At 36.7% G+C, this 18,538-nt stretch overlaps 1 protein-coding gene across 1 annotated transcript in view; it reads left to right on the top strand.

Moving 5' to 3' along the window:
* Positions 1–18,538, top strand: part of Cpa6 (carboxypeptidase A6) — a 279,460-nt gene that overhangs the window by 222,713 nt on the left and 38,209 nt on the right. The window contains exons 7-8 of the mRNA XM_078016398.1: positions 2,713–2,823; positions 3,324–3,414. Coding sequence (XP_077872524.1) covers positions 2,713–2,823; positions 3,324–3,414 — 202 coding nt within the window. The remainder of the gene's footprint in view (positions 1–2,712; positions 2,824–3,323; positions 3,415–18,538) is intronic.

Here is an 18,538-nt window from a genome sequence, read left to right as displayed (position 1 = left end):
TGTGTTTGTGTGTGTGTGTGTGTGTGTGTGTGTGTGTGTGACATCTTATTGTCAACCTAAATATACAAGGTAAAATTTACTTTAAAAAAATAAAAGGAAGTTAGAACTATTCTTTTCAATATAAAGATATGACGATGACTTGCATTGAAAGAGAAGACAGCATAAAGTGAGAGTTTCCACACAGATCTCTAGCAGATACTGCCACAGAAATACTAAACTCTCTGTGCTCAGAAAGATGGGAGTTTGGACTCACCAGTTTGGACAAATGGGCTCCTCTCCTGGATGCAAGAAGAGAAGGAGAAAAATTACCATGACTTTTTCCTACTACCTCTTTCCTTCCTTTCTGCCCCAGCTCCTTTCTCCTCCCTTCTCTCTTTCTTCCTAGATCGGCATGGGAAGCCAAAGCTGCCAAATAGTGAGGGAAAAATGTCATTAACTGTGTAGTTATGCCCCTGCTGTCCCCAGCAGAAAAAATCCTCAGAGTGCAGAAGAATCTCTGCTTATTAGAGGAAAACAGAATTCCAGGATGTGAGCAAGTTACCACACACCAGGTCCTTCTCTTTAGTTTGAGGCATTAGACAGTTAATAGAAATTCAGTAAATAAAAATATTCCTACGTGAGGGCTAGGGTTGTAGCTCAGTGGCAGAGCGCTGGCCTCGCAGGTGTGAAGCACTGGGTTCCATCCTCAGCACCACATAAAAATAAATAAATAAAAAGATATTGTGTCCATATATAACTAAAAAAAATATTTTTTTTTAAAAAAATTCATACATGGAAGTTCTGTTGAAGTTAGTTGACCAACAGATTATTATTGAGCCTTTAAAAAGAGAACAAGAAAGGACCAAAGTAATATACATCAAATTAGGTCAATATCATGGATATTGAAATCTTATGTAATGAAATTGATATCTAACTCATGTTTTCAGAGTATACCCATATATTTTCATTATTACTTAAAACAGTGATCGTTTCTAAAAATTTCTATTATTAGAATTCTCCCTATGAACAAAATTCTTACCATGTATATACAGAATATGGCTTATGATAAGCTCAGAAATTTTACTTACATAGATATAAAAGAAGATTGAGTTTTCAAGGATTAAATTGGAAGAGAGAAATGGAGAAGCACTGTCAAAGGGCACAAAGGCAAAGTTTGGGTTATACAGAATGAGTAAGTCCTAGAGGTTTATCTGTGGTACCGCATAGTGCTTACAGTTAACCATGCTGTATTCTCTATTTAAAAGAATGGGAAGTTATACTCCATGTATGTATATGTCAAAACACCTTCTACTGTCATATTTAACTACAAAGAATGAATTAAAGAAATGTTTTAAAAGGGTGTACCTTATATTAAGTGTTCTTGCCACACAAAAATAATAATAAAGAAGACAGGAGAGATGATGAATATATTTGTATGATAGATTGTGGTGATGGTTTCATAAGAATATACTTATTGGGCTGGGGTTGTAGCTCAGTGGTAGAGCACTTGCCTAGCATGTGTGAGGCACTGGGTTCGATTCTCAGCACGACGTAAGAAAATAAAGGCATTGTGTCCATCTACAACTAAAAAAAAACTTTAAAAGAATATACTTATCTCTAAATTCAGCAAGTTGTATACCTTAAATATATACAGGTTTTGTATGCCAATCAGACCTTTAAAAAGTGGAAGATTTCTTTTTGTAAATAACTATTTTTAATTGTGCTGTTAATCTAGTAAAAATTCACAAAATTTAAGTGAAAAGTAAGACTCCTTCTCACACATTGTCCTCCAGTCTGTCTCCCCAAAGGCAACCGTAGTTAGAGAATTCCTATGTGTTCTTCCAAGATATTCTACACATAGACAAACATGCATCAAAAATAACTTTTAAATAAGTCCATTCCAGAGCAGAGAATTTCAAATGTCTCTTTTACCAACTTGATTCAGTACATGCTGTGCTTTTCTATGAGTCTACATCTTCAGTGTAGAATCTTCAGACTTGGGATCAGACATCACCAGAACAAGACTTCAAAGAAGCCACGGTTAAGATGACAAATTGTGTACTCTCCATTAAACTTTTCATAGAAAAGTTGGGAGCAGGGAGTGATACTAGCCAAATTACATATTGTTATATTGTGTGCATGTATGAATATGTAACAACAAATACCATAACTATGCACAACAGTAATATACCAATAAAAATGTGGGAAAAATTAATACGACTAAAAAGAAAGAAAAAAGAAAAGTCAGGAACAAAGAATAGAGTTCCAAAGCTTGAGTTTGGTACCAATTAGAAATAAACAATCAAGTGACATACAACTAGTAAGTGATATGATATATCATGTAAGTACATCAAATATACACAGCTAATTATTTTGTTCACAATTAAAGGGAATTTGAAATGAACTGATCATAAGAAGGCATATCTATAATTGTTACTTTCTTCATCAGCCTAAAACTTTGGTCAGATCTGTAATATTGCAAGAGGGTTCTCGCTTCATCTGTTTTTACCAGCTCTGATAAATTATTATTGATATGAAAGAATTTAATTCAGGTCAAAGTCTCAATAAGGAATGTGTGATGTCAAATAATATAGTTCATGGTAACTTGCTACTTTTTAACCAGTGTATTTGGTATTTCATATGGATAGAAAGCTTTTCTCATGCTCTTTTTTTTTTTTCCTAAACCTGTATTTGGGATCAATTTATAAGAAAAATATCTCCTTTGTCTTTTAGGCCCTTCTAACATATAGGAGTGATGCAGCCATGAGAAAAATGTTAAAACATCTGTATTTCTATATCATGCCTGTCTTTAATGTTGACGGATACCATTTTAGCTGGACACATGTAAGTCGCTTGGCCTATCCAGTTGAAAAGAGGACTGAATTAGTCATAGAAAACAATCATAGAACAGGAAGGTGCCTCAGTGGGCAGCCCACTAAGTGATTCCAGAGATGCAGAAGGGGTCTTCACTTCCTCCCCAATCAGAGCACCAGCCTTTTGATTTTACTTTCATATCTCGCCTCTGTGTAAGATTTCATGTAAATAAAAACTGCTCCTTCCAAATATATCATGAAAAAAATCATTGGTCTAGTCCAACCCATTCAGTGTTGCCTGTAAAGAAATGAAACCAAGAGCCAGTAGGAGGCAGGAGGTTCATGGTAGAGACTGGAGCATGATCCTGGGTCTCTAGTGCTAATCCGGTCCTCTGTCCACTCTCCAGGCTCATCTATTGGTGGAGGAACTCTCTCCTCAGTAATGCAACACCTTCACTGATTGAGCTACTAAAATGCATGTGAATAATCTTTTAAGTATTTTTCTCTCTGCCTATTTTCTTAATTATGTAGGATCGATTTTGGAGAAAAACAAGGTCAAGGAACTCAAGGTTCCACTGCCGTGGAGTAGATGCCAATCGTAACTGGAAAGTGAAGTGGTGTGGTAAGTCTGGAGCTAACCGGGGTTCAGAGAGGAAGGCTCCCACAGGTCTTACTGCAAAATAATGGACCTGTTGAGATGCTCCTGGGAGACTGATGTTTCTATGTATATCAAAACCTAATAAAGACAAATGGAGGAACATGATAGCTATAATTTGCAAAAGAAAATGGAAGGTTCTTTTTTAATGTGTAAAAATCAGAGGTTTAAATCTGTCAATCCAATCCTGAAAACTGAACATTTAAACACTGATGTAAAAAACAGAATACTGTCATTCACAAAACTAAAAGAGATAGTGTGGTTTGTGTATAAATCTGGTTAAATGTTTTCATCCTTTTATAAGATTATCACTGATCCTGCCTTTGTCTGTGGTGATCAAAGCTGTCATGTCCTTGTCAAGAAATACTGACCTGCCAGTCATCTGTTCATTGGCCACTAACCCCAGAAATGAATTTCTGCTGCACTCCATGTTTCACTGGATGAAGGTTGCTTACCTTTCAAATAGAGGGACGATGTCATTCTAAGGAAGGAGACCCTTTTACAGAATGAAGAAACGGGCAGATATGGAGAGCTGGGAAGGGGGTTGAGAAAATTAATCATAGCTAGTATCATACTTTCAGCAGAAAGGGGAGGAGAAGGGAAAGTATTATAAAAACTCAGTTGTGAGAAACAGAGTCTGTCATTTGCAGAGTCTATCATTAGCTCCCTCAAAATACAGACCCTTCTCTAATGAAAACCTCCGTTCAGTCCCTTAGAAATGAAGCCTATCACAAATGCACTGATCTGCTATGTTTTGGGTTCTGCATTAGATGTTTCTATCCCATTTCTATAAGCATGGGACAGAGTAACTGAGCATGAGCCTAGACTCCTTTCCCACATCCTTAAAGTCAACATCCCTCCATTGGAACTGGCAAATAAAACATGTCATAACTCCAAGAATATGGCTATAAACTATGACAGATGTGGTTTGGTTCCACCATTACTAGTTCAATGATTTGGGCAATTCTCTTTAATCTATGAAAGGATAATAACAACCCCTTCTGGGGTTATTCCGGGGGTTAAAAAAAAATTTATGTATGTAAAATGACTAATTCACATCCTAGCTCCATTCAGCTGTTTAAATATCAGTGACCTTTTTTTCTGCTCCTCCAGAACAGGGTCAATTTGCTTCTGAGTCTTGAGTCAATAGGTAAAACAGCTTCTTTCCTTTGTGGTGGATATTGGAATAATGACCAATCACATAATCTTAAAAATGCTTACATTTATGGGGGAAGAAAAAGAATTGCATAAATACAATATTATATTATAGATGGCTATTTAGATTTAGAAATTGTTTTCTCTAAACCAGATTAAGATAATAATCATATTCATATGAACTGTTGGTCTGAATGTTTGCACACCCCAAACATACTGGGGTCTGTTGAAACCTAATCCCCAATGTAACAGTTTTAAGAGGTGGAACTTGGGGAGTGATTATATCGTGACTATGGAATCGGGGGCCTCACATAAGAGGTCAAGGGAGCTTATGTGCCTCTTCTGCCATGTAAAAACATAGGTAGAAGGCTCCATCTATTAAAAAATAAATAAATAAGTCCTTACCAGATGTCAAATCTTCTGACACCTTAAGCTTATACACCCAGCTCCCAGAACTTTGAGTAATAAATTTCTTTTGTTTATAAATTACCCAGTCTGAGGTATTTTGTTATAGCAGCACTAGAATTGACTAAGATACTCTGTAAACTAATTTTTAAAAATTCCCTGTTCACTGATGGGACTGTTTACATGTTCATAACCACGTGGATATTTCAGTGGTCAGCAAGTGCCTGCATCCGTATGTGTGTCATACACATGCCCAGAGTCATCTTGGCCGAATACAACAGATGGGTAACCGAGCTGAGTAACACTAGCAGTCAGCTCTGCCTGTGTAAAGTTACATTCTTGTTTATATCCAGTTACAAGCGAGTGCCTTGCTTCTCTTTGTTCCTCTTCCTTTACCCACCATGTTTCCTTCATACTTATTCCTTCTTTGGTTTCATAGTTTCTACTAGAATTCCTTTGACTCTACCCCATTTTTGAATCATTCTGATTTTTCCTGCGATTTGACAAATGTACCGTGGATTATGTCAAACTTCATTTGCAAAATGATCTTGATAGACTTTTATAAGTGATATGCAAATGTAGGCAGCCTGACTAGGACTATCTCTAGGTCCTCTCCAGAGGATTCAGCTGACCCAATAGGCAGAGTGGCCTGCCTCCCTGATACCTTAGATCCATCTTCCTACAGCTATGTCCCTGGTCAACAGGATGGTAAGCCACACAGAGAGAACCACCCCTGGGTCAGAAGGACTGAAGTTAAGTGTGAAATCTCCTAAGTGAATCTCCAAATAAACATCCCTCATAAGAAAGTCCAAGCCAAATTGAAAACACTCTAGAGAGTCAACATCAAGAAGACAACACTACTGTTTCTTTCTCTAAGTCAGCGACTCTCAAACCCAAAGAGCAGAGCACAACACTGCTTCTTTGTATGAAAAACCTGCAGATTTCCCATATGGCAGTGGTTACGCTTTAGCGCATCTGTGGAGTAAACACACAGTTTAGAGGATGAACACGGAAGCAGGTACACCTTTCCAAAACTTCATACTTCCCCAGGGACCTCTAAGCCATGAAATGAATACTGCCGCTCAAAGTCCAGCAGAGGAACACAAGTCAGAGTACTGGTATTAATAAATACAGAGACTTTATTAATTCATCTGCAGAAGTTAATTGAGCACATTACTCTCTGCTAGACACTGTTCTTTTTTCCTTCTCCTACCTACTCTCTCTAGAGTGTGCTGTGAGTCCTGGTTCCTCTAAATTCGAAGAAATCCTGGAGAAAGACAAAGCTTTAACCCCCGAATAAACAAGTGTTGCATAAATATAAATCAGCATTTAGAAGAACTTGCAGAATGGATGAAAAGGATTGTAGATCACATTGCCAGTAAGGGATTTGTTTCTATAATAAAAAAGAACTCGCACAGGACAACAGGAAAGATACCACCCCATTTTTAAAAAGCATAGGTGGTTTGAGCAGATAGGTGGTTTCCTCAAAAATGTTAATATCAATAGACATGAGCACACGAAAAGATGCTCAACATCATTAACCATCAAAACCATAAGACACCACCTTACACCCTCTAAGATGACTGTTATGGTTTCACGATGGGGTGTCCCCCCAAATTTTTGTATTAAGGCAGAATATTCAGGGGTAAAATTACTGAAGTATGAGAGCTACAACCTAATCGGCCCATGCTAGTTCCAATGAACTAACTGGGTGGTAACTGCAGATGGGGTGTGGCTGGAAGAGGCAGTCACAGGGAATTTGCCTTGGAAGGGTTCATCTGTCCTGCAGCCCCTTCTCCCTCCTCTCTCTGCTTCTTGGCCTTCATAAAGTGAGCAGCATCCTTGTGCTAAGCCCATTCACCATGATGTTCTGCCTCCCCTGGGGCCCAGAGCAACAAACTCAACCAACCATTGGACTAAAACTCTGAAGCCGCCAGCCACAATGAACTTTCCTTCCTCTAATTTGTTCTTGTCCGGTGTCTTGGTCACAGTGACTCAAAGCTGACTAATACAATGGCTATAATTTAAAAAAAAAAAAAAAAGGTAGATGAGTGCAAAAGAAATTAAACATTTGTTCTTGCTGATGGGAATGTAAAATGGGACAGTCACTTTGGAAAACAGTTTGGCAATTCCTCAAAAAATTAAGGGCAGAGTACTCATATGAGATCACAATTCCACTCCTAGGTATATACCCAGGAGCAATGAAAATATTTATCCACACATTGACTTGTAAATGAATGTTCATAGCAGCCCTATTAATAGTAGCCCCCCAAAATTGAAATAACCTAAATGTCAACCAATCAATGAATAAATAAGCAAAATGTGATGTATCTGTATTGTCAGGGAAGAAATATAATTTTCCTCAATCCTTATGAGTTTACATTTGGAACCAGTTCCTATAACAGAAGATAATTAATAAGAAACAAGTTTATTAACACATATTGCACATCACCCTGGAGAAACCTCCATGAAAGTTAATTTAAAACAGTGACTGAGAACTCTGGCTCGTATAGCACCTTCAACAAAGAACAGCAAATCTTAAAGAACTGATGAGATAAAATAAAGCAGTTTTAGGCTTTCAGAAGTAGGAAAGTAAATATATAGGGAACTAAGAGTAGATAAGGTCTAATTAGTAAGGTTTGTCATATAGACTCCTCTCATGCTGTTTCCATCAGATAAGGGCCCATAGTCATCTCCAGTGATAAGTGTCTGTCCTTCCTGGTAGAGAAGGGAGGGGAAATATCTTTACAATTTTATGTCCTGCTTTTAGGCAAACAGGGCAGAAAGATTTTCTGCATCTGCTGCTCAATTCAATAGTCCTTCATATTTTAGGGAGGCATATTCTGGCCTCCTACAATATAATGGTATATTATTTATCCACAAAAAAAGGAATGCTGCACTGATACATGCTGCAATATAGATGAACCTTGAAAACATTGTGCTAGTGAAATAAACTAATCACAAAAGACCAAATATTGTATCAAATGTATGAAATGTCCCGAATAGGAAAATCCGTAGAGACAGAGAGTAGAATAGTGATTGCCAAGAGCTGGGGTGAGGAGGGAATGGGACATGTCTGCTAATGAGTAAGGGGTTTCATTTTGGGGTGATGCAAATGTTCTGGAATAAATATAGTGCTAGTGATTGTGACTATATGAAAAAATGTTGAATTGTACACTGTTAAATGGTGAATTTTGTGATATGTAGAATTATACCTATTATTAAAAAATAAACAAATCTGTTTTAAAATAGTTTTTAATTTCCATTTAGGAGTAAATTAAGCACTTATTTAAATATAATAGCTCTTTGGAACATTTAATTACCTAATATTATAAATTAGATGTAATAGGGAAACAATCAATTTTTAGCAGATTAATTATATCTGCTTCTCCTCACTTATGCCCTCTCCAGCTACCACCCTGTTTGCTTTACAAATATTCTAATAGATCATCTGGGGTAAAGGGGGAAACCATTACAGGCTGGCAGTTGTCAGCCAGTGCCTGTGGAATAACAATAGATGGCCACTGTCCTACTTTCAAAGAGGACAATTCCTCCAGCTGAAGGAAGGGCTTTTGTTCTGAGAGAGCTATACTAGCTGAGAAACTAAGCTGAATTTCTTTGCAAATAAAAGGAATTTCAGAGGCCAAATTTGGGACAAGGAGGGAAGGGAAGTGGTAACATTGCTAGGCTGTCCAGAAAAGGAATAGAGACCGTTATAGTCAGCTTTTTCGCTGCCGTGATTAAAAGACCTGACAAGAACAATTTTAGAAGGTGGGGGGATGTTTATTTGTGGCTCATGATTTCAGAGATCTCAGTCCATAGATGGACGACTTTGTTATTCTAGACTAAACATGAGGCAGAAAATTACGGTAAAGGGTGAGGTGGAAGAAAGTAGCTCAGGCCATGGCAACAGGAAGCAGACAGAGAGAAGAGAGAGAGAGAGAGAGAGAGATCTGCTCCCCAGGGACAAAATATCACTCCCAAAGGTACTCTCCCAATTACCCACCTCATCCAGCCACACTCTACCTGATTATAGTTACACCCAGTTAATCCCTATCAGCTGATTAACACACTGATTATGTTAAGACTCACATAACCCAGTGATTTCACCTCTGAACTTTCTTGTATTGTTTCACACAAGAGATTTTGGGGGACTCCTCGTATCTAAACCATAACTGGGATGCAAAGATATATAAGGATTTTAATTAAATTTTTCTGTGATATTAATTCTCTATAGTGTATTATAATAGCCACATGGTAACGTTCAGCATCATAATCTACAAATCCTTTGCATATTCACTTATGCAAAGGATTTGTAGATTAGAATCTGTTCTCTGGGGATGTGAGGAAGGGTCAAGTCTGGCCTCAAGGTAAATTCAGGGAGAAAAGTAATTCACTTGGCATTTTCAGAGGCCTGGAGCCCACAAGAACACGTTGTGTGATAAGAAAGTAAACTTCCATGATTAGAGATTTATAGACAAGATCTGGAAAACTGGGCTAACGTATAAGTGAGATTCTCTATTAATGATGAGTCTAACATATTTTTCCTTAGCTGAACTTTAAATCCAAACAAATACATTAAGCACCTTTTATAATGTAAAGTGCTATACAATGTGTACAAAAGTCCTAAAATATTTAAAGAGTTCACATGCAACTTTCAAGGAATTATTTGGGATAGTGGAGAAATACAAAGGGAAAATCTGTTAACTTAGCCTATTCCTCACTTTGCAATCAATTTAATGTAAAAATACACACTAATCGCTTAAGATCTTCTGTGAAAGTTATAGAGACATGTTTAAATTAGAGAATCAGTGAGCTAAATTACTAAGTTATGCTTTTAAAAAAAGACGTTGGGGATACAGAAATGGAGATGTGGAAATTGATTATAAGGGGTTTGCCCACGGTTGTTGACATATGGCTAACATTTATTAAGGATTCATTGCGTGCCTTGGCCTCAGAAAAGTTGATGTGTCAGCATTTACAGTAACAGGAGGGTTGTACTTACTGAGCACATATCAAAATATAGACATTATCCTATTGTAGATGTGATGGTTTCTTTTAACTTGGAAATAAATGGACAGTGCCTCCCTTGGCATGTCTTATGCAAGTCAGCACTGAACTCTGACTTAAGGAATCACTGGGCTAACATCACTGACACTTTGGAGGATGTGCGAAATGAATTGTTTCATCTCAGAGGAAAGTAGCTAGAAGCCACATATTTCCAGATGCCCAGTGGCATCTGAGCATATGGATGTGTAGATTTGCCGTAGCTGAGGTTTGTTCTCCTTTGGAGGGGGATGCAGTGTTTGTTCCCCTAGTATTTCTTGCATACCTACTTTGCACCAGTTCATAAAAATGAAACATGGTGCCTGCCTTAAAAAAAAAAAAAAGAGCATGCTCAGTGAGAGCATTTCTCACTGAGAGATATGTTGTGATCCTTATTTAACTGATAAAGAAATGAATAGAGTAGTCAGGACACTTTTTAAAAAATAAAAGAGAGGAATAAAGGGAGAGAGAAAAAGGGAGGGAGGTAGAGAGAGAAGGAAGTTGCTCAAGACTTGGACTACCGTGGGAAGTCAGGTCTGGCTGCCTCTAATGTTCCTATTTTAACCAAAAGTGTTCCTATTTTAACCAAAAACTCCTGAGTTAGACTTTTGGTTAAAATAGGAACACTAGGTATGCAAGAAAGACTAGGGGAACAAACACTGCGTCCCTGGGGATCAACTTGCCATGAATAATCACTGTTTTTCGACTGTGGTAATGAATTAAATAATATGTGGTTACAAAAGAATAGTTGAGGTATCAAAAAAATAAGACTTTTATCCAAAATCATGAAACACAGATAAGAGAAAGACTGGCAATGAGTGGTAAGAGGGGAGGATGATCCCTCCAGGTGCCATTTCTGGTCTGGGGCCATACCATGACGGCAGTTTGAGTTTACAAACATCTGTTGATTTCAGGATTATGGTAATAAATTCTCCAAGAAGACTTTTCTTTCTAGTCAAAGTCTGGCATCTTCCCATGCTGGCAGATTTCATTGAATAGCCAGCCCACACTTTCACTGAAAGTATCACACTTTGAGGATCCTAGTTGTATGGCTAGGACATGTGCGCCCTTCCTGCGCACTGAGGCCCCCTCCCCATCTCCTGCTTCCCCATTGAAACCAGTGTGTGAGTCGGGGTCAGTGAGCACCCCAACCGTGCTGCAACATTTTCTCTTCTTTTTGCCCTGTCAGCTTCAGACATTTTCATTCCAGGTCTCTGTTTGTGTTTGTTTTCACAGGAATTTTTTGAGGCCTTTGCCATGTATTTAAATCGATTTTTTGATCACTTAAATGTGTTTGTAGACGGTGCTTTTATCAAAGTATCTGCCACAATTCTGTCATATGGCCAGAAAATCCATCTATCATTCCAGACATAAATAGAATTAATGTCAACCTGACTTCTTGATGTTTTTAGGACCTTCTATCATACCATAATTGTCTATAAAACAATCTTACCTGCACCTAATCATATAAAACCCAACCAATGCCTGCCAACTTTTCTTTCTTCTTTGCTGCCTCCTGCACGTAATGATATTATTACATGAAAAATAATATCGCAGCTTCAAAAGAAAAGTTTCGCAATAGAAGTGTGTAGCTTTATAATATTTATTACTTTTATTCCATATGTGGTCTTCAGATCCTGTGTGATAGTCCTGTTGTTTGGGGAGAGCTGATAATGAATGTTGAATCGTAGGAAGACGTAATTCTTATTGATGTTTCTGGTTTCGAGGTTTTATGTGTTTTGCTTTCAAGTTTCTCTTGGGGTGAAGTCTACAGTGCGTGCTGTGGATAGGTACTCTCCATCCATCCATTCCAACCTCCTTCTAGTGTACCTTTCCAGATTGCTGAGGGCAAAAGGTAAAGACTAAATTTCTAGGAACCCTTAAGCTGGGGATCTGGATATGACTTAGGTTCTACCACTTTGGTACCCTTGGGTGACTTAGAGTGTGGAGTCACTTCTCAGTGGCTCTATCATCCCCACAGTCCAGCACCACTGTGGAAATACATGGCTTATGTTAGACCACTTCTCCTTGTTGACTCTCCCCTGCAATGTGCTGCTTCCTCATCTTGCAGAGACAGTATAGCCCTCTTGGTAAACTGTGTCTTGACTCTTGAAATCATTCAAGAAGGCTTAAGCTAGAGTTCTTTTTTTCAAATGGCAATGAATGAAATTTAATGTCTTATTTTTTTAAAAAAGATACCTCTACTTGAACTAGCCAGAGTGAATTCTGTGCTCTTTCATGAAACTCTGACCAATGAAAATTTTTTTTATAAACAATTCGTTTTCCAGTTCATATCTGTGACTTTAGCCAAGAGTTCTACTCTTCTATAAATTTTGTCTGACATTCAGCTCAATTTTTCTTTTACTTTGTAAATTCGTGATTTCTACTATTTCACCTTTTCCTGTTCCATTGCTATCTGGCATGCTAATTTGTCCTTTTAAAATATTGTACATATTAGAAATACTAGTAGGCTTTTCTCTATATATATTTTTTTCTTTTTTTTTGTGTGTGTGTGTATGTATCAGAAGCATTACTTGGTTAGAAAATATATTGTTAATTTCTTTCCACTGTCCTATAACTCATCGACCTTAAACATATTTCTGCAAACTTCATTTCTCCCAGGATAGAAGATCACAGATTAAACAGAAAATCCTTTATTTATAAGGCTTAAAGAAAATATGAAAAGCTTTCATTTTTTTCTCTTCCTATTCACATGTATTTTTCAGCTAATACATTACTCAATGAGCTATTTTATTTTTTGTGAAGGTGCTCTTAAGTTCTTCTTTCCTAATCTTGATACTGATTATACACAAAAATTATTTCATCTCCCTATTTTATATTTTATGCTGCTTATGCATGACATACCCAAATGCTTTTTTAAATGAACTTTTTATAACTATAGATTATAAACAAAGCTTATTAACTGATATATGTGTGTGTAGAAAATGGCATATTGTTGTTTTATTTCTCTGATCATTCATGTGAGTAAACATGTAATAATTTGTATTTGAAGGACAATATCTATTTTATTTATAACATTCACTCCCATATTAAGAGTAAATGTCTTTGCTAAAGTTTTTAATAATGGTGTTATAAAGTTTTTAAATCTTTTACAAATAGTTCAGTTTGAAAGTCACTGAAGAAAGCAGTATATAAATTAATATTTTTGAAAGGAAGCATGGTGAGGTAGCAGAATCGCTCCTTTTGTTCTTGGGATGCTGAGCTACTTGTTTTTCACTTGGAACTGATTTTTAAGTCTAGTAATTTTATTCCCCTTGTTTCAGCAGGTAACCTTCCATGCTGCTCAGACTTTAGGAGGCCTCTTCTCTTGCCTTGAGCGTATATGAGTAGGGTTTTTAAAAAGCTTTTATCTGCTAATTCTTTTTCCACCATACTGGTTGCTTTTCAACATTATTGCATTTCTGATTTCATCGAAAACAAACTACATCTCTCTGATAATTTTCCTCCAGCTGTATCATTTGCATTTGAGAATTCCTGTTTTTATTTTCATAAATTTCATGCATATTTAACTGCTTTGATTTTTCAGAGTCCTTGTTACTATTTATAACATCTCATAAGCATTACAGCATTATGTTCCTTCTGGGTCACTAATGTCTTTAAATATTTTCCTTGTTATCATTTTTCCAATTTCCTTTTAATTTATAGGCTTGTTTTTCATCCAGACTCTTTTCAAAGTAACTTTTCTGTTATTGAAAACATCTCTTGTGCTGGGGTTGTGGCTCAGTAGTAGAGTACTCACCTAGCACATGACAGGCCCTGGGTTCGATCCTCAGCACCCCATAAAAATAAATAAATAAAATAAAGGTATTGTGTCCAACTACAACTAAAAAATAAATATTAAAAAAATTAAAAGAAAAATATGTCTTTTGGGGGCTAGGGATATAGCTCAGTTGGTAGAGTGCTGGCTTTGCATGCACAAGGCCCTGGGTTCAATCCCCAGAACCACTAAAACAAGAGGAATAAAATTACTAGATAGAGGAAAATGAGGGCATTTTTTCCTACCAATTTTTATAACTTTTGAACAAAAGTTCTGTATGTTGAATAATGACAAGAGACACGTGGGCAATCACCTTGCCCTCTTGCTGTCTTCCAGATCAGCAGTTCTCAGACTGCACAAAGCCCTTGTGAACTATAGAACTCTAGTGGAACAGAGGTCAGAAGGTGTCCCCCAAAATAAATGATGCTCATGATAGAAGTATTTTTAAGATGTCAGGGGAAAAAAAAGATATGCTTTTACAATGTTAGAAAAAAATAACACATACATTGTATACATTTGTCACCTCAGAGACTACCAGATACATTGACTACATTCATTCATTCATTGATCCAACTATTATTTATTGAGGTGGTGATTGGGGAATCAGAAATGAACAAAACAAAGAAAGTCAGGCTGTGATTCATGGTTTGAAGAAAATCATAACACTAAGAAAGTGAGAGATGAGCAAGAGGTATGGAGAAAGAGCAGTGCAGATAGGAACAGTGTCAAGTCCCTGATCTGGGAAGATCATTGTTATCTTTAAGGCAGAGGAAGTCAGGCCAATTGGCTGGAGCTGAAGGGAATGAGTACAGATGAAGCCAGAAAAGTAGCAAGATGATGTAGGTCTTGCATCCTGGGAAGGACTTTAGATTTTGTTCTACATGGGATGGGAAACCACTGGAGAGTTTTGAAATGCAAAACAGCAAGACATAACTTACATTTCTAGCTACTGCATATCAAATTTTAAGGATAGATATTTGGAATCAAATTATTTTCCCATTTGAAAGCATTGTTTTCACAATATAATAAAACTAACCCAAGAATATTATTATCCACATCTTTACATAAACATGGTATATAACAGAATGAATACTAAATGTAAATATATCTTTATTACATAAAATACTATGAGTTTTTCTTTTTTAAATAAAGTTAAGCAGCCACGTGGGGGAAAGAAACATTTGCAAAAACACAGCAGAGAAAATGTTGTTATCACTTTACAAAAGCACTTTAAAATCAAACATTACATAATTTTGAAAAGTCTATTTAAATGTAAAGAAAAACTCCAAGACTCTAGGAAGTTTTAAAACATAGACTTAAGAAAATAAACATGATAAAACAGTCTTTTCTTTAAAAAAGGTGTTTTTAAAAAAACTAATAACGTTTCATCTGTTTTAACTATTTCCCAGAATGTTAGTTGTGATCACCTAAGCAGCATATGAGTTTTGGGGCATTATAAAGAATTTTGGTGAGACGTCAAAAACACTATCCATTCCTCCATTCATTGAAAATTTTTTAAAAAGGACTGGATGTCATACTCTGAACTAAGATGTCATACTCTGAACTGAGACAAGTCCCACAGATTCCCTGTTCTCCCAGGATTTAAGATCATTGGGGTTGGAGTAGGTGAAGACAAAAATAGGAACAGAGAAAGAGGGAGGGAGAGGGGCAAGTGAAGAGAGGAAGGGGGAAGAAAATGAGTAAAATCTTACAGATACTGTGTTATAAGTGTTCTTCAGAGAAACAGAACCAAGGGGATATATATGTAGAGAAAGAAAGGGATATTAGTTTTAAGGAATTGTCTCACACAATTATGGAGGCTGGAAAGTCCAAAATCTGCAAGGTGGGCCCTTGCCTAAGTTGGAGGAGGGCAGTCTTTTTGTTCTAGTCAGACTTCAACTTACTGGAAAAGGTCCACCCACATTATGGAGGCCAACGTGCCTTATTCAAAGTCTACTGATTTAAATGTTGATCTCATCTCACTCAAAAACACCTCACAGAAACATTCAGAAGAACATTTAACCAAATATTATCTGGACACCATGGCTTAGCCATGGATTAATTCACACATAGAATTAACTATTAAGATATACTATGGTAGAATACATGAATATATGCATGCACATATGTTACACGTCTGATAAAGTCAGAAAAGTCTTCATAGGTGACAAAATAGCAGTTTAGTTTGTCAAATGGACTTAACTGGGGAAGGAGGTAAATAAAAGAAAGGATGAAGAGTCAAGAGGGAATCCCAAGTGGGAGAATCATGTAAGTCCTTGAGGAAAATATATAGCGTGTAGCAAGATGGTGAGGATAGCATGAGGCCCTATATGGCTGAGCTGAAGGACAAGAGGAAGTCTGGTGAGAGGTGAGGCGCCCTTAGGTACAGTACATGCTGAACGTGCTGAACTCCTGTACCATGTCGAGTTCTGCAGATTTTATTCCAGGGTCATGTTATTCCTGCTGACATTATAAATAAGATGAGGCTATGTCACTGAGAAAAATCACAAAAATTCATAGCATACCTTCGGGGCATATCAGTTTCACTGAAAGATTTTTTTTAATTTTAAATTTATTTGTGTATTCTAACTTGTTATACATGACAGCAGAATGCATTTCTTATTGAAAGATTTTGAACAGAGATTTTTTTTTGCGTGAAAACAAGCCCAAATATATAACTGAGTCAACTGTATAATTCGCATTCAATTTTTAAGGTAAACCAAAGGTTTCAAGGAAGTTCTAAACATAGAGTCTGTATTGACTTTGTCTATTGTGGTTATTTTGGTCGTAAGGTTTGACAAGCACTGGATAATTAATTGAAAGCCTATGTTTTCTGTTCTTTTACCTGAAATAACCAACTTATAAAGATAAAAGGCTTATTTTGGCTCATGGCTGAGGTTCCAGTCCACGGTCAGTTGGCCACATTGGTTTTAGTCCTGTGGTGAGGCCGTACATCATGGCAGGATGCACAGTGGAGAACAACCACTCACTTTACAACCTAGAAGCAAAAGAGAGAGGAAGAAACTGGAATCCCACAATCCTCTTCAAGGTCATCCATAATGACCCAAAGACCTCCCACTAGGTCCCACACCACAAAGAATCTACCAGCTCCCAGTAGTACAATGGGCTACAACCTTTATACCATAGGATTTTAGGGGACCCTTATCCAAAAAATGGCAGAGCCTTTAAACATTCTTCAGCAGGAAGAAAATGGTTGATCTCTGTGTATCACCTGAGCAGGAGTATCAGTCAAAGACTGGTCAGAAAACCACAACAGGACCATAATCCAGGAGACAGTAATGTGGATGGAGAGAAAAGTATACATGTAGAGTGTGGAAACTCACCAAGACACCAGTGAAATGGAAAAGACAACGTTCACAGGGAAAAGAGAGGTGTCCACAATGACCCCACTTCTGTTAGAAGGATTGGTGGATAGAGGTATCACCTGTCAAGTTTTGGCATCTAGTAGGAAGCGAGGATTCAGTGAAAAACATGAGTCCAGTTTTGAGCAGTGGGTGTGAGGTGCTTGTGGTAATTGAAGGAAGGGTATGTAATAGGTAACCAGACACAGACCTACAGGATGGAAAAGTGTCTGCACTGAACCTTGAGACTTGCACACAAAGAGTAGTAGAAGTTTTGCAGGGAAGCCGATTGCCCACCAACAACAGTGAGAAGAACAGAGTCAAAGCAGAACCTTAAATCTGTCCATCCCCATCAGTTTAAGCATTCCGTTTTAAAATGTGTTATAAGAAAACAGGAAAAGGTGCTGGCCACAATGTTCTTTGTAATAATAAAAGAGTAAAAACAAAAAAATGTTGAACAGATTGGTGGTTAAATAAATAAATATATTTTCAGTTGGTGAGATTTTAGGAAGCCACAATATAGATAAGAAGTTCATATAAAAACAGCTAAAAGTTTATGATATGAATTTGAGTCTGATACTGATACCATATAGTTTATGTAATTGTTTTTCATTTTAATTACAATTTTATAAATTATGTATAAGTCCGTATGACAAAATATGTGTGCATGGTATACAAATACATAGAAAAGGAACTAGAAAAAAACTATAGAAAAATTCTAGAATTGGTAGTCTATTATTATTTTATCTTCTAAATGCTTTCAATACTTTATTTTAGGATTCCACTTTAAAGAACAAATTTTTCTCTACTAATGTATATTCTTCATTTATTTTTCTCATACAAATTGTAAGTGGTTAGCTAAATGACAAGTTAAGCTCCATGATTTTAAAAGATGCATATATAAAAATGAACCTGAGATAATAACCATTTAAATGTAAGATCTTCTTGCCACTGTGGAGCTTTAAGTTAGGCCATCTGACTATACCACTCTGAAAACTTAGCAAAACTCAACATAGCCACAGGAATCATTCTACAAATATTTATTGAGCACCTGATATAGGCAGGCACTCTTCCTGAGGGCTGCTTTGGAACATTTCATCAGACCATATTCAGATCAAGGAAAGTTTCTGATATTCTTCTTCAACAATGTTTTTATCCACCTACATGCAAATTATACAAAAGAAAAAACACCTTTTCTGACAATCTAACATGAACCTATGGATATTACCATAATTTTATTATATGCCACAATTCTGTGCTAAATGAGAATATAATTTTAAGGATATAGGGAAACGGGCAATATAATACATTACTGTTGAGAATGCTAAAGAGTACAACTTCTATG

This window comes from Ictidomys tridecemlineatus, chromosome 7 (genome assembly GCF_052094955.1).
Source record: "Ictidomys tridecemlineatus isolate mIctTri1 chromosome 7, mIctTri1.hap1, whole genome shotgun sequence".
NCBI classification, from domain to species: domain Eukaryota; kingdom Metazoa; phylum Chordata; class Mammalia; order Rodentia; family Sciuridae; genus Ictidomys; species Ictidomys tridecemlineatus.
Note: the sequence above shows the minus strand (reverse complement) of the source record. Positions and strands in the feature narration are given on the sequence as shown.